The 23,020-nt window shown below is 38.8% G+C and overlaps 1 protein-coding gene across 1 annotated transcript in view; it reads left to right on the plus strand.

Moving 5' to 3' along the window:
• The window catches only part of mtcl2 (microtubule crosslinking factor 2), a 216,685-nt gene that overhangs the window by 170,569 nt on the left and 23,096 nt on the right, over window positions 1-23,020 (plus strand). The window contains exons 13-19 of the mRNA XM_061974808.2: window positions 1,183-1,413; window positions 6,043-6,159; window positions 6,236-6,403; window positions 20,622-20,771; window positions 20,841-20,942; window positions 22,522-22,580; window positions 22,656-22,776. Of these exons, the coding sequence (XP_061830792.1) occupies window positions 1,183-1,413; window positions 6,043-6,159; window positions 6,236-6,403; window positions 20,622-20,771; window positions 20,841-20,942; window positions 22,522-22,580; window positions 22,656-22,776 (948 nt within the window). The remainder of the gene's footprint in view (window positions 1-1,182; window positions 1,414-6,042; window positions 6,160-6,235; window positions 6,404-20,621; window positions 20,772-20,840; window positions 20,943-22,521; window positions 22,581-22,655; window positions 22,777-23,020) is intronic.

The raw sequence follows: 23,020 nt of genomic DNA on the forward strand, positions 1-23,020 counted from the left end.
AAGGTGTCGTTTTCAAGAACCTACTTTAAAACACCAGTCAAAGAGCTTTTATGACAAGGTGTCGTTTTTAAGAACCTACTGTAAAACACCAGTGAAAGAGCCTTTTCATGACAAGGTGACATTTTCAAGAACCTACTGTAAAACACCAGTCAAAGATCCTTTTCATGACAAGGTGTCGTTTTTAAGAACCTACTGTAAAACACCAGTCAAAGAGCTTTTATGACAAGGTGTCGTTTTTAAGAACCTACTGTAAAACACCAGTGAAAGAGCCTTTTCATGACAAGGTGACATTTTCAAGAACCTACTGTAAAACACCAGTCAAAGATCCTTTTCATGACAAGGTGTCGTTTTTAAGAACCTACTGTAAAACATTAGTCAAAGAGCTTTTTCATGATAAGATGTCGTTTTTAAGAACCTACTGTAAAACACCAGTCAAAGATCCTTTTCATGACAAGGTGTTGTTTTTTAAAAACCTACTGTAAAACACGAGTCAAAGAGCTTTTATGACAAGGTGTCGTTTTCAAGAACCTACTGTAAAACACCAGTCAAAGAGCTTTTATGACAAGGTGTCGTTTTTCAAGAACCTACTGTAAAACATTAGTCAAAGATCATTTTCATGACAAGGTGTCGTTTTTAAGAACCTACTGTAAAACACCAGTCAAAGAGCTTTTTCATGATAAGATGTCGTTTTTAAGAACCTACTGTAAAACACCAGTCAAAGATCCTTTTCATGACAAGGTGTTGTTTTTTAAAACCCTACTGTAAAACACCAGTCAAAGAGCTTTTATGACAAGGTGTCGTTTTTTTTAAAAAATACTGTAAAAACCAGTCAAAGAGCTTTTATGACAAGGTGTCGTTTTTAAGAACCTACTGTAAAACACCAGTCAAAGATCCACTATATGACAGGTACACTTTGTTTTAAGGACCTACTGTCAGACCTCTAATTAAAGACCCTCCATATGACAGACATGATGTGCTATCTTGAAGAACCTACTGCCAAAAGCGATAGTCAATAATCTTTTATATGACAGAAATTATCCGCAGGATTGGGCTACAAAAGCTGTAATGATGTCATCATAAAGGCAGGAGAAACAGTCCAAGGACTGCGCACTTGTCCAAGTTAAAAGCTTGTCTCTAACCAAACACACCAAGAAACAAAGCAACTGTTCCTCAACCTCTCAGCTGCAGGAGGAGCAGCAGAAGGCTCTGCTCCGGCGGGACTTCCAGCTGCAGAGTTTGGGCCTGCAGGCTCGGCTCCAGCAGAAGCTGTGGGGCCAAGAGAGGACTCTGCTGGTGCAGGAGTCTCAGCACCTCAAACAAGCTCTGCTGCTGCTCAGCCTCAAACTGCGCTGCTTCCTCAAACACTGGAGGCTGGGCTGCAAGAAGGACACGGAGTGGAAGGACATCCTGGAGGTACGAGCAAGATTGCATCATCAATGTAATCGCAGTATTGGGCCAAACAGTATAAGAGTAGTCATCTTTTATCCGAGTTGCCTCTGTGGCTCTTATTAATCAGTCAATACTCAGATATATTATCATTTTAAAGGCCTACTGAACCCCACTACTACTGACCACGCAGTCTGATAGTTTATGTATCAATGATGAAATCTTAACATCGCAACACATGCCAATACGGACGGGTTAGCTTACTAAAGTGCAATTTTAAATTCCGCGCGAAATATCCTGCTGAAAACGTCTCGGTATGATGACGCCTGCGCGTGACGTCACGGATTGTAGAGGACATTTTGGGACAGCATGGTGGCCAGCTATTAAGTCGTCTGTTTTCATCGCAAAATTCCACAGTATTCTGGACATCTGTGTTGGTGAATCTTTAGCAATTTGTTCAATGAACATTGGAGACAGCAAAGAAGAAAGCTGTAGGTGGGAAGCGGTGTATTGCGGCAGGTGTTGTGCCGGATAACGCACCCCCGCCGTAGAATGCACCCCCTGACTGTTGTGCCGAATAACACAGCCGGTGTTTCATTGTTTACATTCCCGAAAGATGACAGTCAAGCTTTACCATTGGCCTGTGGAGAACTGGGACAACAGAGACTCTTACCAGGAGGACTTTGAGTTGGATGCGCAGACGCGGTACCGTGAGTACGCATGCAGCTGCGGCTTCCAAACATTTGATCGCTTGCCCGTGCGTGCGTGCCGCTATGTGCATGTCACGTATGTAACTTTAGGGAAATATATGTGTTATATGAACTTTGGGGAGGTGAACGGTACTTTGGGCTGTGGGATTGAGTGTGTTGTGCAGGTGTTTGAGTTGTATTGGCGGGTTATATGGACGGGAGGGGGGAGGTGTTTGTTATGCGGGATTAATTTGTGGCATATTAAATATAAGCCTGGTTGTGTTGTGGCTAATAGAGTATATATATGTCTTGTGTTTATTTACTGTTTTAGTCATTCCCAGCTGAATATCAGGTCCCACCCGCCTCTCACAGCATCTTCCCTATCTGAATCGTTCCCACTGCCCTCTAGTCCTTCACTCTCACTTTCCTCATCCACAAATCTTTCATCCTCGCTCAAATTAATGGGGAAATCGTCGCTTTCTCGGTCCGAATCGCTCTCGCTGCTGGTGGCCATGATTGTAAACAATGTGCAGATGTGAGGAGCTCCACAACCTGTGACGTCACGCGCATATCATCTGCTACTTCCGGTACAGGCAAGGCTTTTTTATCAGCGACCAAAAGTTGTGAACTTTATCGTCGATGTTCTCTACTAAATCCTTTCAGCAAAAATATGGCAATATCGCGAAATGATCAAGTATGACACATAGAATGGACCTGCTATCCCCGTTTGAATAAGAAAATCACATTTCAGTAGGCCTTTAAATACTAGTTGGATATTCATAGTATGAGATTAGAGCTCCTCTCTGTCTGGAAGCAGATGACCCATGCACTATGATGGCATTTTAATGTTGCTTTTCAAAATTAAAGCCACTTGACAAAGCTTTGGAAATGACTCTCATTTATTCTGATTTTAATGGGATATTAAAAGAAGTCTTGTACCAGTCAAGTATGTATTTGGTGGAAGAAAAGTAACCACCTCAGGATGTCATGTACCAAGTGTTTTGTTTTTTTGTTTTAATTATTATCACGTCTTACTTTTTTATGATCTGCACTACAAAAAGTCAGTGTTCAAAAACAAGAAAAAAAAAAAAAAAAGAGGGGTATTTTATTTGAATTAAGCAAAATTATCTGCCAATAGAAGAAGAAAATTTGGCTTGTCAAGACTTTCCAAAACAAGTAAAATTAGCTAACCTCAATGAACCCAAAAATACCTTAAAATAAGTATATTCTCACTAATAACAAGTGCACTTTTCTTGGTAGAAAAAAAAAAAGAGACATTTTTGCTCAATATGTTGAAAAATATTCTTAAATTAAGTAAATGCTAGTGCCATTATCTTTACATAATGATATGTGCTTGGCATTACATTTATGAAACCAGCAAACTTATACTAAAAACTAGTTTATGTTTCTTAATGGAAAGGCAACAAGGCAACCGCTTGTTACTCTCGGGGTTTCCTAGCCGCTCAGGCAAATCACATTGTCTAAAAATGCATTTTTCCATCGATAACATGACATCATCGCGCCAAGTGCGTGCTTTTTCAGTCAATTAGTGCGCAAGGAATATATATATATATATATATATATATATATATATATATATATATATATATATGTATTTACAGCCCGGCCCCCTGCAAAAAAAAAATGTATTGTAATTTTGAAGAATTCATCTGAATGTGCATGAACTATTTCTGTTCAAAATTGTTACAAATGTCACATGTTAAATGTTTAAAATATTAACTGTCAGTTTACTGTACTGTGCCAACTGTACTACTTTATGAGTACGTATTTTCTATTGTTTCATTGAAAATAAAAGAGCAAAGTCCATCCATTTTAATTATGAGACAAAATTGTGTCAAAGTCATGATTTTTATTTTCATGCTTGAAATAAGAAATTATTACTTTGAAAAAGCAGTTTTATACTTGTGAGTGTTGATGACACAGCTTTGCAACAGTTGATATTCTAGTTTCAAGCATGTTTTACAAACCCCGTTTCCAAATGAGTTGGGAAATTGTGTTGGATGTAAATATAAACGGAATACAATGATTTGCAAATCCTTTTCAACCCATATTCAATTGAATGCACTACAAAGACAAGATATTTGATGTTCAAACTCATAAACTTTTTTTTTTTTTTTGCAAATAATAATTAACTTAGAATTTCATGGCTGCAACACGTGCCAAAGTAGTTGGGAAAGGGCATGTTCACCACTGTGTTACATGGCCTTTCCTTTTAACAACACTCAGTAAACGATTGTGAACTGAGGAAACTAATTGTTGAACCTTTGAAAGTGGAATTCTTTCCCTTTCTAGCTTTATGTAGAGCTTCAGTCGTTCAACAGTCCGGGTTCTCCGCTGTCGTATTTTATGCTTCATAATGCGCCACACATTTTCAATGGGGGACAGGTCTGGACTGCAGGCGGGCCAGGAAAGTACCCGCACTCTTTTTTTACGAAGCCACGCTGTTGTAACATGTGCTGAATGTGGCTTGGCATTGTCTTGCTGAAATAAGCAGGGGCGTCCATGAAAAAGACGGCGCTTAGATTGCAGCATATGTTGTTCCAAAACCTGTAAAAACATTTCAGCATTTATGGTGCCTTCACAGATGTGTAAGTTACCCATGTCTTGGGCACTAATACACCCGCATACCATCACAGATGCTGGCTTTTCAACTTTGCGTCGATAACAATCTGGATGGTTCACTTCCCCTTTGGTCCGGATGACACGATGTCGAATATTTCCAAAAACAATTTGAAATGTGGACTCGTCAGACCACAGAACACTTTTCCACTTTGCATGAGTCCATCTTAGATGATCTCGGGCCCAGAGAAGCCGGCTGCATTTCTGAATGTTGTTGATAAATGGCTTTCGCTTTGCATAGTAGAGCTTTAACTTGCACTTACAGATGTAGTGACAAACTGTATTTAGTGACAGTGGTTTTCTGAAGTGTTCCTGAGCCCATGTGGTGATATCCTTTAGAGATTGATGTCGGTTTTTGATACAGCGCCGTCTGAGGGATCGAAGGTCACGGTCATTCAATGTTGGTTTCCGGCCATGCCGCTTACGTGCAGGGATTTCTTCAGATTCTCTGAACCTTTTGATGATATTATGGACCGTAGATGTTGAAATCCCTAAATTTCTTGCAATTGCACTTTGAGAAACGTTGTTCTTAAACTGTTTGACTATTTGCTCACACAGTTGTGGACAAAGGGGTGTACCTCGCCCCATTCTTTCTTGTGAAAGACTGAGCATTTTTTGGGAAGCTGTTTTTATACCCAATCATGGCACCCACCTTTTCCCAATTTGCCTGTTCACCTGTGGGATGTTCCAAATAAGTGTTTGATGAGCATTCCTCAACTTTATCAGTATTTATTGCCACCTTTCCCAACTTCTTTGTCACGTGTTGCTGGCATCAAATTCTAAAGTTAATGATTATTTGCAAAAAAAAAAAAATTTTTTATCAGTTTGAACATCAAATATGTTGTCTTTGTAGCATATTCAACTGAATATGGGTTGAAAAGGATTTGCAAATCATTGTATTCCGTTTATATTTACATCTAACACAATTTCCCAACTCATATGGAAACGGGGTTTGTACTCAATATAGGTCGTAAAATCTCAGCAACGAGCTGTAATATCTTACTGAGATAATTTAGGACCAAAACGCTAAAAACAAGTAAAACACTCTAACATAAAATCTGCTTAGTGAGAAGAATTATCTTATCAGACAGAAAATAAGCAAATATCACCCTTCCATCCATCCATTTTCTACCGCTTATTCCCTTCGGGGTCGCGGGGGGCGCTGGAGCCTATCTCAGCTACAATCGGGCGGAAGGCGGGGTACACCCTGGACAAGTCGCCACCTCATCGCAGCAAATATCACCCTTATTTGAGATATTTAATCTTACTTAGATTTCAGTGTTTACAGTGTGTGACGATTAAAAGATGGTTCCGATTGTCTTCCTAGATGAACAACCTGAAGGACCTCTACATTTTACTGGAGGAAGACAACCTGACGAGCCCCGCCCACCATACCGACAAAAAGGCTGACGCAGATGAACACGCGCTGGGCCCGGCAATCAAGGTGTGTCACATAAACAAACACGTTGTCTTCCTATAACAACATACGCTCAACAGAGATCCTTCTTTTTTCTTTATAGTTGAGCGCTGTGAGCAGCACGCTGGCAGACCTGAAGGTGGCGCTGCAGGATCTGAGCGGCGAGCTGCGCCAGGAGCGACAAAGCTCCCAGGAGCTGACGCAGCAGTTTGCCAAGGCCAAGGCATCATGGGAAGTGAAGAGGACCGAACTGAAGAACCTCATTACTCAGGTGAGGAAGTCGGCAGAATAACAATAATCACCTGTCCTGTTTCATTGCATTACTTGTCAATAGTTTGAAAGTAGTCCACCTCGCCTCTTTTCCATCCTGACATTTTCAACACCTGCAGTCGCCATGGTTACGCAATGTGTATGAGCAAATGGAAGATCACATAGAATAGAATAGAAGGTACTTTATTGATCCCTGGGGGAAATTCAGCACCACAGTTCGCTCACAATAGACAATAAACACTTAGGTATTTTTTACATGTGAATAATATAAATACAGTCTATTATACAGCATTATTCACATGTGAATAATATAAATACAGTCTATTATACAGCATTATTCACATGTGAATAATATAAATACAGTCTATTATACAGCATTATTCACATATGAATAATATAAATACCGTCTATTATATACAGCATTATTCACATGTGAATAATATAAATACAGTCTATTATACAGCATTATAATATTATACAGCATTATTCACATGTGAATAATGCTGTATAATAGACGGTATTTATATTATTCACATGTGAATAATGCTGTATAATAGACTGTATTTATTAATCACATGTGAATAATATAAATACAGTCTATTATACAGCATTATTCACATGTGAATAATATAAATACAGTCTATTATACAGCATTAGTCACATGTGAATAATATAAGTACAGTCTATTATACAGCATTATTCACATGTGAATAATATAAATACAGTCTATTATACAGCATTATTCACATGTGAATAATATAAATACAGTCTATTATACAGCATTATTCACATGTGAATAATATAAATACCGTCTATTATACAGCATTATTCACATGTGAATAATATAAATACAGTCTATTATACAGCATTATTCACATGCGAATAATATAAATACCGTCTATTGTACAGCATTATTCACATGCGAATAATATAAATACAGTCTATTATACAGCATTATAATATTATACAGCATTATTCACATGTGAATAATGCTGTATAATAGACGATATTTATATTATTCACATGTGAATAATGCTGTATAATAGACTGTATTTATATTATTCACATGTGAATAATGCTGTATAATAATAATCTAAATACAGTATTATACAGCATTATTCACATGTGAATAATATAAATACAGTCTATTATACCGCGTTATTCACGTGTGAATAATATAAATACCGTCTATTATACAGCATTATTCACATGTGAATAATATAAATAAAGTATTATACAGCATTATTCACATGTGAATAATATAAATACAGTCTATTATACAGCATTACTCACATGTGAATAATATAAATACAGTCTATTATACAGCATTATACACATGTGAATAATATAAATACAGTCTATTATACAGCATTATTCACATGTGAATAATATAAATACAGTCTATCATACAGCATTATTCACATGTGAATAATATAAATACAGTCTATTATACCACGTTATTCACGTGTGAATAATATAAATACAGTCTATTATACAGCATTATTCACATGTGAATAATATAAATACAGTCTATTATACAGCATTATACACATGTGAATAATATAAATACAGTCTATTATACAGCATTATTCACATGTGAATAATATAAATACAGTCTATTATACAGCATTATTCACATGTGAATAATATAAATACAGTCTATTATACCGCGTTATTCACGTGTGAATAATATAAATACCGTCTATTATACAGCATTATTCACATGTGAATAATATAAATAAAGTATTATACAGCATTATTCACATGTGAATAATATAAATACAGTCTATTATACAGCATTACTCACATGTGAATAATATAAATACAGTCTATTATACAGCATTATACACATGTGAATAATATAAATACAGTCTATTATACAGCATTATTCACATGTGAATAATATAAATACAGTCTATCATACAGCATTATTCACATGTGAATAATATAAATACAGTCTATTATACCACGTTATTCACGTGTGAATAATATAAATACAGTCTATTATACAGCATTATTCACATGTGAATAATATAAATACAGTCTATTATACAGCATTATACACATGTGAATAATATAAATACAGTCTATTATACAGCATTATTCACATGTGAATAATATAAATACAGTCTATTATACAGCATTATTCACATGTGAATAATATAAATACAGTCTATTATACAGCATTATTCACATGTTCTGATGTGGGATCTGATTGATTGATTGATTAATTGACATGTGGAATAATATAAATATTAGACATTATTGACTATTACATGACCATCATCCATGCACGTGGGAAATAAAGACATAAATTAGTCTACAGTCTAAAATATTATTTACTGCATGTTTTCAGTCAATCAGAAAATGATTCATGTCAGTTAACTGTAATTTTGTTTGTATTATATAATATTCAATAATGATATTATATTATTCCAAAGAACTTACAGGGGGGAAAAACTTTGTAATATGGTTTTAGCAAAAATGAGAATATCTACTAAGTTAAATTTAAAAAAAAATAACATTCAGTATTTTTTTTAACAACAACTAGCTTACAGGACAAACAATAGAAAATACTTTAGAATAATTTGGCATATACAGTATTTTTAACAACAATATTATTGATAATGTTGATACTTAAAATGTTAAATAAATGAAACCATAATGCTTTGTATTTTTAAATCACTTTACAAATAGCGCACCTTAAAGATAAAAATGATCATTTGCATTTTAAAAAAACCTTGTAAAATAACAAAATAAATGTGTAAAATAAATAATGCAGAGAACAGAATAATACCAATAAAATAAAATAGATATTTCTAACATTTTATAAAAAGCTTACAGATGTATTTTTTTTTCCTTAGTTTTTTTAAAGCTAATTTGATTTTATGCAGGGAGAAATACATAAAACAACAACAAACAGGAAGCAATAAGCTGGTTAATAAAATAAAAATTTAAATAAAAACGTTTTGGGCCCTTTTTAGAAGTCTGTAAAGTTAATTGATAGAAAGATAGTAAACAAGACTCATACACAGACTGATACATCATATTTAAATTATTATGTACTTGCGGTCGTTGTGGTACTCATTGGGCTAGTTCTGGGGTTACTCATGTACTAAATTTGGTGCCATCTCCTGTATCACATGCGTGCTAGTATAACAATGTTTCTAGACAGTACTAAACTGTGTTTAACGATGGAGCACCTTCAACGTTAACCAATAGCACTCTGTTGCTATGGGAGACAGCTTCTGTCACAACACCGCTGTGTCAAAATGATAGGCCTCTTACCCTGGGCAGTGTGAACTTACAAGAAGGTTCTGACGGGTGCTGGGAAAAAGGGAAAAGCAGAGAGCTCGGCTACTCATAAAAAATTCAAGCGATCCCACCTACCAGCTCTGATATAGCATCCAATTTATGGAGAGGGCAGGGGGAGTTTGAAAAAGCTGTGGGGGTAAGTAGATGTTGGTGACAAAGATGGATTCTAGGTAGAGAGGTGACTAGGATGGCCAAATAGAAAAATGTTATGGGGCAGCCTGTATGGACAAAATAATTAGGACACAAAGCGAAAATAGAAGGAATACAACACTTTAAGTGGCAATTATTGTACGGCCATTTGGAAAAACAATCAATGTTGATTAGGACTCAGAGGGAGCTAAATCAGACCTGGGCAAATTAAGGCCCGGGGGCCGTTAAGCTTTTCAATCTGGCCCGCCGGACATTCCCAAATAATTGTTTTAGATCTTCAAAACTGTAGCTGCCATTATGATGTGCAGTGATGTTTTCAAATGACCGTAAGTCTTGAACTATACAAAGTATTTCAATGGTTGGAATCTGCGCTTTTGCATGACATATAGGCCGATAAATGCGATAAAATGTAATATCAGAAATTATCGGTATCGTTTTTTTATTATCGGTACCGTTTTGTTTTTTTGTTTTTTTTGTATTATATCAACATAAAAAACACAAGATACACTTACAATTAGTACACCAACCCAAAAAACCTCCCTCCCCCATTTACACAAAAGGGTTGTTTCTTTCTGTTATTAATATTCTGGTTCCTACATTATATATCAATATATATCAATACAGTCTGCAAGGGATACAGTCCGTAAGCACACATGATTGGTCCACTAATAGTACTAACCTTATATTATCGGCCGATAAATGCGGTAAAATGTAATATCGGAAATTATCGGTATCGTTTTTTTATTATCGGTATCGTTTTTTTTTGTTTGTTTGCTGTTTTTTTTTCTTTTTTCTTTTTTTATTAAATCAACATAAAAAACACAAGATACACTTACAATTAGTGCACCAACCCAAAAAACCTCCCTCCCCCATTTACTACTGACTCATTCACATAAAAGGGTTGTTTCTTTCTGTTATTAATATTGTGGTTCCTACATTATATATCAATATATATCAATACAGTCTGCAAGGGATACAGTCCGTAAGCACACATGATTGTGCGTGCTGCTGGTCCACTAATAGTACTAACCTTTAACAGTTAATTTGACTCATTTTCATTAATTACTAGTTTCTATGTAACTGTTTTTATATTGTTTTACTTTCTTTTTTCTTCAAGAATTTTTTTTAAATGTATTTATCTTATTTTATTTTATTAATTTTTTTAAAAAGTACCTTATCTTCACCATACCTGGTTGTCCAAATTAGGCATAATAATGTGTTAATTCCGCGACTGTATATATCGGTTGATATCGGTATCGGTTGATATCGGTATCGGTAATTAAAGAGTTGGACAATATCGGAATATCGGATATCGGCAAAAAGCCATTATCGGACATCCCTAATGATATACTAGTTACTATGGTACTCTAATTAGTTACTATGGTTATCTAATTAGTTACTATGGTAATCTAAGTCACAGCAGCTCAGACCAGGCACCAAGCAGTGTGGGTGGGGAGCGTTTCCACAGAGTGTTTCCAGAGCGGCCAGCCTGAAATGCAGGTGTCAGGGACAGACGCGGAAGGAGATTTTTAAAACAAAGTTCTAAAGCTAAGTGATGTATCAGATTGTAGGTGGGAGTTTTTTTTTTACCCTTCGCGTTCATATTTCGCTGTGTTTGTTGCATTTTTGTTGCGTTTCGCTTGATTGTAAATGATGTCAATCGAGAGGGGATGTGACGTTCATATGTTATCAATATTCAGTGTTTTATCGTTCATAGTTAATATTGTAAATCCCACATTCTTTATTTTCATGTACATTCTGGGTGTTTCACTCAGTAAAAAAATGTAAAATTCCATTCCGTTTTTTAAGTCTGTCATACAACTTTTAGCATTCACTTAGACATTATTGTGAGTTTTTGTATTAGTGTTCTTAAAAATCGGATATACCGGCCCCCACACACATTTATGTCTCTAAATTTGGCCTCCCGAGTCAAAATAATTGCCCAGGCATGAGCTAAATTATTACCTAAAAATCGAAAAAAGTTTGTACAAAAACGAAAATCGAAATCCCATTGCATAAGTTAGGTTAGAATTTTTTAACCACTAAACCTGCATAGTGGCTTAGTGGTTAGAGTGTCCACCCTGAGATTGGTAGGTTGTGAGTTCAAACCATTACGTCCCTGCTTTGCACTCAGCATCAAGGGTTGGAATTGGGGGTTAAATCAGCAAAAATTATTCCCGGGCGCGGCCACCGCTGCTGCACACTGCTCCCCTCATCTCCCAGGGGGTGAACAAGGGGGTGGGTGAAATGCAGAGGACAAATTTCACCACCCTTAGTGTGTGTGTGACAATCATTGGTACTTCAACTTAACTTTAACTTTAGCTTAAGTTAAGATATGTATTACTAATCCTGAACCAAGAAAGTTATGGTTTCATTTTTTGCTTAGCAAGTAGGTTAACTTGACAAACTACTCAAGTGTGGTCAAAACATCAAAGGTTGGAATTGGGGGTTAAATCACCAAAAATTATTCCCGGGCGTGGCCACCGCTGCTGCTCACTGCTCCCCTCACCTCCCTGGGGGTGATCCAGGGTGATGGGTCAAATGCAGAGAATAATTTCGCCACACCTAGTGTGTGTGTGTGTGTGTGTGTGTGTGTGTGACAATCATTGGAACTTTAACTTTAACTTTTTAACAAGCCCATGGGTAAAGAAAAAAAAAACACATTTTGGTGCCGATCTGAATCCAGGAATGTATTTTTCATGCTTTACTGTTTGCTTGCATTGGGGCCTAGCGGGTCAGAGAGCAACCACACTAATGTTGTGTCGTTCGCGAACGATTCGTTCGAACGAACAAATCTTTTGAGTGAACGTACTGAACCGAATCACTTCATGAACTGATTCGTTCCTTTCTCAGTTCAGTTGAGCTCCGCCGCGACCATGCCGGTATGAGTGGAACTGGCGCATTCTGTGACTCACTGAACCCTCGACGTCGGCGAACGACGCAGCCAGCTACTCATCATGGGGGGGGGGGGGAGTGACTGAGCGAACGATTCGTTCACCGCGGATTAACGACATGAATCACTCAGTGAACGACAACGCTCTCGCTCTCTGCTCTGCTTGCCCCAATGCCGCGAGTGATTCTCCTCCCGTCGCGGGGATATGTTTCATGCCATTGGCATCCGTTCTCCATTCATTCTCCAAGCTAACGGCTAATGTTGACTCAAGCCACATGAAAACAAACACACACACACACGCGCCCCGTCCCCATTATCTCAACACATAAAGTTATGAGAGTAGAGGAGACAGAAAGAAAGTCAGTGCAGGGCAAGGCTGAGCAGCAGCGACGCGAGGGGGAGGGGCGGGGGGTAAAGTGTAGAGCAGGCTGTTTGAGAAGATTTCAAATAAAAATAATAACTAATGTATGTACTAGAGATGCGCGGATAGGCAATTATTTCATCCGCAACTGCATCAGAAAGTCGTCAACCATCCGCCATCCACCCGATGTAACATTTGATCAGAACCGCATCCGCCCGCACCCGCCCGTTGTTATATATCTAATATAGACGATGCAAGGCATTAGTGAGGTTATAAAGCTTTTGCCTGTTAAAGAAAGGAGACTGATCCAATGCAGTGCAGACATTCGCGTGCCACGCTGTCACGACCCAGACGCACACCAGTGCGCAATCATATGGGAGCCGCGCTGAGCGCACCTCCAAGCGCGTCTCGCTGCCGGCGACGGCCGCGTATGAGCCCGACGCTCCAGCGCCATCCATTTTCAGGGCTAGTTGATTCTGCAGGTGGGTTGTTACACACTCCTTAGCGGGTTCCGACTTCCATGGCCACCGTCCAGCTGCTGTCTATATCAACCAGGGTGAGCCCCACCCCTTTCGTGAGCGCACTGCGCGCGGAGTGACCCCTGTTACGCGCCCTCGGCAATGGGGGTGGCGGGCAGGTAAGCTGCGCGGGCGGAGCGCGCGGAGTGACCCCTGTTACGAGCCCCCGGCCACGGGGGTGGCGGGCAGGTAAGCTGCTTACCTGCTGCGCGTGACGCCGGCCGCGGCGAAGGCGGACGAGGCGGGGTGTCGGTGCGGTGGGCGCGGTGGTGACCCTGGACGTGCGTCGGGCCCTTCTCGCGGATCGCCTCAGCTACGGCTCCCGGTGGGGCCCTCTCGGGGGAAGGGGCCTCGGTCCCGGACCCCGGCGAGGCGTCCCTTCTCCGCTCCGTAAAAGTGTCCATCTCTTTTCTTTTTTTTTCTTCTGTTGTGGCATATGCAGCAGGTGCCTGCTCGTTTTTCGTATGTGGGTAACAACATTTAACTATGTATATATATTTCCGAATTGGTTTAACTGCCACCCGCCTGAATCTATTTAAAATCTAATTTTTTTTAATTTCAACCACCCGACCCGACCCGACCCGACCCGCGGATAAAATCTAATTTTTTTTAATTTCATCCGCCCGATCCGCGGATAATCCGCGGACTCCGCGGTTGTGCCCGCAAGCCGCCCATCTCTAGTATGTACATATACATAGGCTATTATTTATCTTGATTTTTATATTATTTAAGCTATTTATTTTCTTTTTTATTGCATATTTAAGTTGATATTTCCATTTTTATATTTTTAAATGTAAGCTACAGAAATTTTAGTTTTAATGTTGGCTTTTCTGGCACTTGGTTTAATATTTGTTTTGTTTTATTTAAGGTAGCCTATTTATTTTCTTTTTGTTTGCACATTTAAGTTAATATTTTCTTTGTTATATTTTTAAACGTAGGCTACAGAACATTTAGTTTTTATGTTGGCATTTCTGGCTCTTAATTTATTTGTTTTATTTTGAAGGTATTTATTTTCTTTTTGTTTGCATATTTAAGTTTACATGTTCTTTGCTACAGAACATTTAGTTTTTATGTTGGCATTTGTTAAGGGTTTCTTAATTTAATATTTGTTTTTGCACTAAACAAACGAGGCCTATTTTATTTAACTGTTGATTGCAAGCATTTTAGTAGGCTATAACTATTTTTTTTATTTCCCACTTTTATTTATTTCTTATTTTCATTTCAGTGCAATAAAACATATTTAACAACAGGACTCGCGAACCTACTGACACAGAGAACTGACTGTGTCGCTCGCGGAGGAGGACGTCACATTGAGGCTCTCGTTCAGTCACTGTGCGTGTCGTTCATTGGGTGCTGAGGGCTTGTGTCGTTCGCGAACTGACACACACCGAGATCTGCCGCTGGGGAAGCTGTTACTGACTGACTCATGATTCGCCGACCTGCACACAGAACTGCTGCTGCAGAAGTGATTCGGTGAACAAATTTTTTGAACGAATCAATTTAAGGAACTGATTCTAGTGATTCAGTACAGTCAAAAGAACTGCCGATCCCATCACTAAACCACACTGAGTTGATGATGTAGTGGAAGTAGAAACTTGCTGTGTGTGTGGCACTTGGCGCCCACTGTATGTACGTAACTTTACTGCCACCTATAGGTAGAACAGTGGAATACAATCACCAATACCGCTCATGATGAAAACATGATGAAAGTTTGTGTATTCAGATTTCAGGTCTTGAAAAGAGGGGTCATCTTACCTCTCTTATATTTTAATTAGTATGGTAACTGCGTGGGTTCCCTCCGAGTACTTCAGCTTCCTCCCACCTCCAAAGACACGCACCTGGGGATTGGTTGATTGGCAACACTAAATGGGCTCTAGTGTGGGAATGTGAGTGTGAATGTTGTCTGTCTATCTGTGTTGGCCCTGCGATGAGGTGGCGACTTGTCCAGGGTGTACCCCGCCTTTCGCCCGAGGGCAGCTGGGATAGGCTCCAGCCACCCCCGCGACCCCTATAGAAGACCTGGGCAAATTAAGGCCTGGGGGCCACATGCGGCCCATTAAGCTTTTCAATCTGTCCCGTCGGACATTCCCTAATCATTTTTTTTTATCTTTAAGATGGAAAGTGTAGCTGCCATTATGATGTGCAGTGATGTTTTCAAATGACCCTAAGTCTTAAACTATACAAAGTATTTCAATGGATGGAATCTGCGCTTTTACATGATATACTGCCGTATTTTTCGGACTACAAGTCTCAGTTTTTTTCATAGTTTGGCCGGGGGTGAGACTTATACTCAGGAGCGACTTATGTGTGAAATTATTAACACATTACCGTAACTGCTGGACTCTAGAAAGAGGTTCCGCAGCCTCCGAAGCAGAACCTCCAGGTTCTGTAACAGATTCTTCCCTCAGGCCGTAAGACTCTTAAACGCATCATAATTAAATTATCCCCTCAACTCCCCCCAAAATGGATTAACTCGCTGGAATAAAAAAGACAATATAACATACATCCATAAACGTGGACGCATGTGAAAAAGTGCAATATATTTATCTGTACAGTAATCTATTTATTTATTTATTTATTTTTTATATATATATTCAGGGGCGCCGCTTGGGATTTTGGGCCCCATGAAAAGAATCTTTACAGGGCCCCCAACACAGTGTCATTATTTTTTCTGTATTATAATTTCATCAACATTAGGGGCCTCTCTGGGCCCCCCTCCATCATGGGCCCCTAGAATCCGTCTCCTTTACCCCCCCTTTTCGGCGCCCCTGTATATATTATATATATATTATTTATATATACTTATTTATTTATATATGCACCTTATTGCTTTTTTATCCTGCACTACCATGAGCTTATGTAACGAAATTTCGTTCTTATCTGAGCTGTAAAGTTCAAATTTGAATGACAATAAAAAGGAAGTCTAAGCCTAAGTCTAAGTCTAAATATCAAATAATATTATTTATCTCATTCACGTAAGAGACTAGACATAAAAGATTTCATGGGATTTAGCGATTAGGAGTAACAGTGTCAAGACTTGGTCCTTGGGTTTGGTTTTTCCGGAAGGCAACGGAAAGTTAGCTCGGGCGAGACAGGAATGTAAGTACATGATTTAATATTAACACTCAAATAAAGGGAACAAACAAAAGGCGCTCACAGTGGAGGTACAAAACTTGGCTATAAACACAAAACTTGCACAAAGGCAGAAACTAAAACACTAACTGTGGCATTAATAAACAAAAACTTACCTGGCATGGACTAAAGGAGCAGCATGAACGATGGACATGAAACCAAGTGTCAGGAATGTGCAGAGCATAATTGTGGATGTCGCCAGAAAGACAAACTGAAAACAATGAACTTAAATACTACAGACATGATTAGTGAAAACAGGTGCATGACTCAAAACGTGAAACAGGTGCGTGACGTGACAGGTGAAAACTAATGGTTGCTATGGTGACAAAACAAACAAAAGTGCACAAAAAGTCCAAAAACAAAACCGAACATGACTAAAACAAAACATGATCACACAGACATGACAGACAGATTGTTTGGTAAACGTATAGCATGTTCTATATGTTATAGTTATTTGAATGACTCTTACCATAATATGTTACGTTAACATACCAGGCACGTTCTCAGTTGGTTATTTATACCTCATATAACGTACACTTATTCAGCCTGTTGTTCACTATTCTTTATTTATTTTGAATTGCCTTTCAAATGTCTATTCTTGGTGTTTGGTTTTATCAAATACATTTCCCAAAAAAATGCGACTTATATATGGTTTTTTCCATCTTTATTATGCATTTTCGGCCGGTGCGACTTATACTCCGGAACGACTTATAGTCCGAAAAATATGGTAGTTACTATGGTCATCTAATTAGTTACTATGGTAATCTAAGTCAGAGCAGCTCAGACGAGGCACCGAGCAGTGTGGGTGGGGAGCATTTCCACAGAGTGTTTCCAGAGCGGCCAGCCTGAAATGTGGGTGTCAGGGTCAGACGCTGAAGGAGATTATTACAAAAAAGTTCTTAAAGCTTAGTGATGTATCATATACATCATATAGTAGGTGGGGTTTTTTTTACCCTTCACATTCTTATTTCGCTATTTTTGTTGCGTTTTGCTTGATTGTAAAATATGTGGATGGAGAGGGGGTGTGATGTTCATATGTTGTCAATATTCAGTGTTTTATCGTTCATAGTTAATATTGTTTTTTTTTTGTTTTTTGTTTTTGTCCTGTCCATAGTTAATATTGTAAATCCCACATTCTTTATTTCCATGTACATTCTCGGTGTCCCATTGCTTACGTTTTTCAAGGCGGTCTGTCATAACGTTTTTTAGCATTCAATCAAACATTACAGTGAGATTTTGTATTAGTGTTCCTAAAAATCAGATATACCGGCCCCCAGACACATTTTCTTTTCTCTAAATTTGGCCCCCCCGAGTGAAAATAATTGCCCAGGTCTGCCCTAGAGGGACAAGCGGTAGAAAATGGATGGATGGAATTAAATATTGTCCTCATACTTTTGTCCTACTACTCCACCAAGATGTAAATAATAATAATAATAATAATAATACATTTTATTTGGTATAGCGCTTTTCAGTGTACTCAAAGATGCTTTACAGGATAAAAATTCAAATATAAAACAGTAATCATACATAATACAGGAAATATAAAAGCAGTACATAGTAAAATCCATAATAACACAGGACATTACAAGACACAGAACACTAATCACTGGTTAAAAGCAGATCTGAAGAGGTGTGTTTTGAGAAGGCTTTTGAAGGTGGGAAGGTCTGAGCAGTCACGGATGGGTTTGGGGAGAGAGTTCCAAAGGGTGGGAGCAGCGATGGAGAAGGCTCTTCTATCACCCCAGATCCGGAGCTTAGTTCTGAGTGGGGGGGGAAGGTTGCCGTCGGAGGAGCGGAGGCTGCATGAAGGAGTATGGTGGTGAAGCAGGTTGGTGAGGTAGCAGGGGGCCTGGTTGTGGAAGGCTTTGTGGGCGAGGAGGAGGATTTTAAAGTGGATCCGGTGAGGAACGGGGAGCCACAGAGGAGTTTCTGAAGGACTGGGGTGATGTGCTCACGGGAGCGGGTGTGGGTGAGCAGGCGGGCGACAGAGTTTTGAATGTATTGAAGTTTATTGAGGATTATGGAAGATGAGCCGTAGAGGATGTTGTTGCAGTAATGGAGTCTGGAGGTGATGAAGGCATGGATCAGGGTTTCAGCGGCAGAGAAGGAGAGGGATGGATGTACAAACCCCGTTTCCATATGAGTTGGGAAATTGTGTTTGATGTAAATATAAACGGAATACAATGAGTTGCAAATCAATTTCAACCCATATTCAGTTGAATATGCTACAAAGACAACATATTTGATGTTCAAACTGATCAACTTTTTTTTTTTGCAAATAATCATTAACTTTAGAATTTGATGGCAGCAACACGTGACAAAGAAGTTGGGAAAGGTGGCAATAAATACTGATAAAGTTGAGGAATGCTCATCAAACACTTATTCGGAACATCCCACAGGTGAACAGGCAATTTGGGAACAGGTGGGTGCCATGATTGGGTATAAAAGTAGATTCCATGAAATGCTCAGTCGTTCACAAACAAGGATGGGGCGAGGGTCACCACTTTGTCAACAAATGCGTGAGCAAATTGTTGAACGGTTTAAGAAAAACCTTTCTCAACCAGCTATTGCAAGGAATTTAAGGATTTCACCATCTACGGTCCGTAATATCATCAAAAGGTTCAGAGAATCTGGAGAAATCACTGCACGTAAGCAGCTAAGCCCGTGACCTTCGATCCCTCAGGCTGTACTGCATCAACAAGCGATATCAGTGTGTAAAGGATATCACCACATGGGCTCAGGAACACTTCAGAAACCCACTGTCAGTAACTACAGTTGGTCGCTACATCTGTAAGTGCAAGTTAAAACTCTCCTATGCAAGGCGAAAACCGTTTATCAACAACACCCAGAAACGCCGTCGGCTTCGCTGGGCCTGAGCTCATCTAAGATGGACTGATACAAAGTGGAAAAGTGTTCTGTGATCTGACGAGTCCACATTTCAAATTGTTTTTGAAAACTGTGGACGTTGTGTCCTCCGGACCAAAGAGGAAAGCACCATGCACCATCCGGATGGTTATAGGCGCAAAGTTGAAAAGCCAGCATGTGTGATGGTATGGGGGTGTATTAGTGCCCAAGACATGGGTAACTTACACATCTGTGAAGGCACCATTAATGCTGAAAGGTACATACAGGTTTTGGAGCAACATATGTTGCCATCCAATCAACGTTACCATGGACACCCCTGCTTATTCCAGCAAGACAATGCCAAGCCACGTGTTACATCAACGTGGCTTCATAGTAAAAAAAGTGTGGGTACTAAACCGGCCTGCCTGTAGTCCAGACCTGTCTCCCATTGAAAATGTGTGGCGCATTATGAAGCCTAAAATACCACAACGGAGACCCCCGGACTGTTGAACAACTTAAGCTGTACATCAAGCAAGAATGGGAAAGAATTCCACCTGAGAAGCTTAAAAAATGTGTCTCCTCAGTTACCAAACGTTTACTGAGTGTTGTTAAAAGGAAAGGCCATGTAACACAGTGGTGAACATGCCCTTTCCCAACTACTTTGGCTTTTCTAAGTTTCTAAGTTAATTATTATTTGCAAAAAAAAAATTAAGTTTATGAGTTTGAACATCAAATATCTTGTCTTTGTAGTGCATTCAATTGAATATGGGTTGAAAAGGATTTGCAAATCATTGTATTCCGTTTATATATTTACATCTAACACAATTTCCCAACTCATACGGAAACAGGGTTTGTATTTCTATATGATCACCATGTCTTAAATCACTCTTTAGTTTTCATATGTGCCATGCTAAAATTAAATGCAAAAGCAGCATATATGGACCACAGGTTTCCCACTTTTCCCTTAAACTCACTTAATATGATCACCCCTCCGTCTTAATTCCAGCTCGAGACCAAAGCAGGCAAAGCTGCAACATTGTCCTCCGCCGACGCAGCGGGCCCGCCTGACCTGAAGGTGGCGCTCATTAGGGAGCGGGAGGAACACCAACACCTTCTGGCTGAGTCCTACGCAGCTGTGATGGACCTGACCAAGCAGGTGAAACTGTGTGTTGTATGAAAGTTTCAGATTATGGGGAGATTTTTACGCCCTCTTCTTGCCTCTCAGCTTCAGATCGGAGAGAGGAACTGGGGCAGGGAGAAGCTGGAGCTGCTGGAGAGGTTCAGCCAGGAGAGAGCTCAGTGGGAGCAAAGGCTGAGAGAGGCTAAGGTATGCATGCTGCAGCTCAGTAGTGATTTCATTTCATTTCTGACATTTCACAACAATGAGGCTTTAGACCAGAGCTGGCCCAATACTGCGATTACCAAAAAAAATATGTCTGGGGGGGCCAATGTCTATGTGTGTATAAATCATAAATACACATTTAGCTGTAAAAATCTGCTGTACAGTATGTGTGATTGGGTCCCTTTTTTTCCAGGAACACTAATACTAAAAGTCACAATGTCCGGAATGGATTTTTACTGTTTTTTTTTACTGTATAGGACACCCAAAATGTACATTCAAATAAAGAAAGTGTGATTTACAATGTTAACTATGAACTATAAATAATCTCTGTCTCAATAACAAAAAGACAAAAAAAAGTGTCATCATAATTCTAGTTCTGTGTACTTTGTGAACACTTGTAGTTTGAACAGTCTCTTAAACTGAATCATATTTGTGCTTTGTTTGATTTCTTTGCTTAATCCGTTCCATAATTTAATTCCACATATGGATATGCCAAAGGTTTTAAGTGTTGTATGAGCGTACAAATATTTTAAATTAGATTTTCCTCTAAGGTTATATTTCTCCTCTTTTGTTGAGAAGAATTGTTGTACATTCTTGGGTAGAAGGTTGTAGTTTGCTTTGTACATCATTTTAGCTGTTTGCAAATGCACCAAATCGTTGAATTCCAATAATTGTGATTTAATAAATAAAGGGTTTGTATGTTCTCTATATCCAACATTATGTATTATTATAACTGATCTTTTTTGTAACAGTTAGTGAATGAAGCGCACATTTTGTCATGACTAGAACTACGGCGTGATTTGTTCTTCCGTGGTGCAAATGATTTGGACCATACGTGGCGTCAAGGGGAGTACATTATTTATTTTTAACACTCAAAAAAAGAAACAAACAAAACACAAAACTTGCACAAAGGCAGAAACTATGAACAATGAAACAAAAACACTAACTGTGGCATTAATAAACAAAAACTTACTTGGCATGGACTATGAAGAAAGCAGCGTGAACTGAGCATGAAGCACAGTGTCAGGTGTGTGTCAGGGGTATGATGACACCAGGGAGACTTCCTGGCAACAATCGGTTTAAATAATAGTGACATGATTAAAGACAGGTGCGTGAGTCGTGAGGGCAGGTGAAAACTAATGGGTTGCTATGGTGACAAACAAGAGTGCACAATGAGTCCAAATGTGGAACAGGTGAAACTAATGGGTAGCCATGGAAACAAGACAAGGGAGTGAAAAGCAGGAACTAAAAAGAGTCCAAAACCAAACAGCACATGGCCAAACAAAAACGTGATCAACACAGACATGACACATTTGTAGTTATTTCCCCATATTTCTACACAATAACTCAGATATGTAACACTAGCGAGCAGTAAAGAATATGAAGTGATTTTTGGTCTAGAACATGTTTTGCTTTATTCATTATTGACGTGTTTCTTGCTACTTTATGTTGTGTATTTTAACAGTAAGCAAACATGTGGTACCTTTATTGGCCTAAACTAACGCAACCACAACACTGTGTGCAACAACAAATGATCTAACCTCAGCCTTATTTTTCTTTACAGTTAAAGTCATCATTAGGATCTGCGTCCTCTGTAGACTCAGCCATCACTAATGGAATGAGGTACAAACTCAACAGCAACATATGTAATATGTTGAATGTTTCTGCACGTTACATTGTGTTTAAAATTGTTTGTAGAGAAAGGACCAAATCCACAGCAGAGCTGGAAGACCCAGAACATTTAGAAGGCCTACCTCCTTTGATTTGTCCACAGCTGAGTGACTCCAACAAGAAGAACTGGACCTATCTGAATAATGAGGTCAGTATCATTTTAGGTGTTTATTTGTCCAAATAGGTCTACGCTTGCCTTGTTATTTTATCAAATGTGGACTTACCATACCATACCATACCAACTTTATTTATAAAGCCCTTTAAAAACAACCACAGTTGAAGAACAAAGGGCTGTACACCACAAATAAATAAAGGCAAAGGGCAGACTAAAAAATAACATTTAAAACAGAAGTAAAATACACATTGAAAAAGCAAATAGAAATTATCCTAAG

This window comes from Nerophis lumbriciformis, linkage group LG01, assembly GCF_033978685.3.
Source record: "Nerophis lumbriciformis linkage group LG01, RoL_Nlum_v2.1, whole genome shotgun sequence".
Classification (NCBI taxonomy): Eukaryota; Metazoa; Chordata; class Actinopteri; order Syngnathiformes; family Syngnathidae; genus Nerophis; species Nerophis lumbriciformis.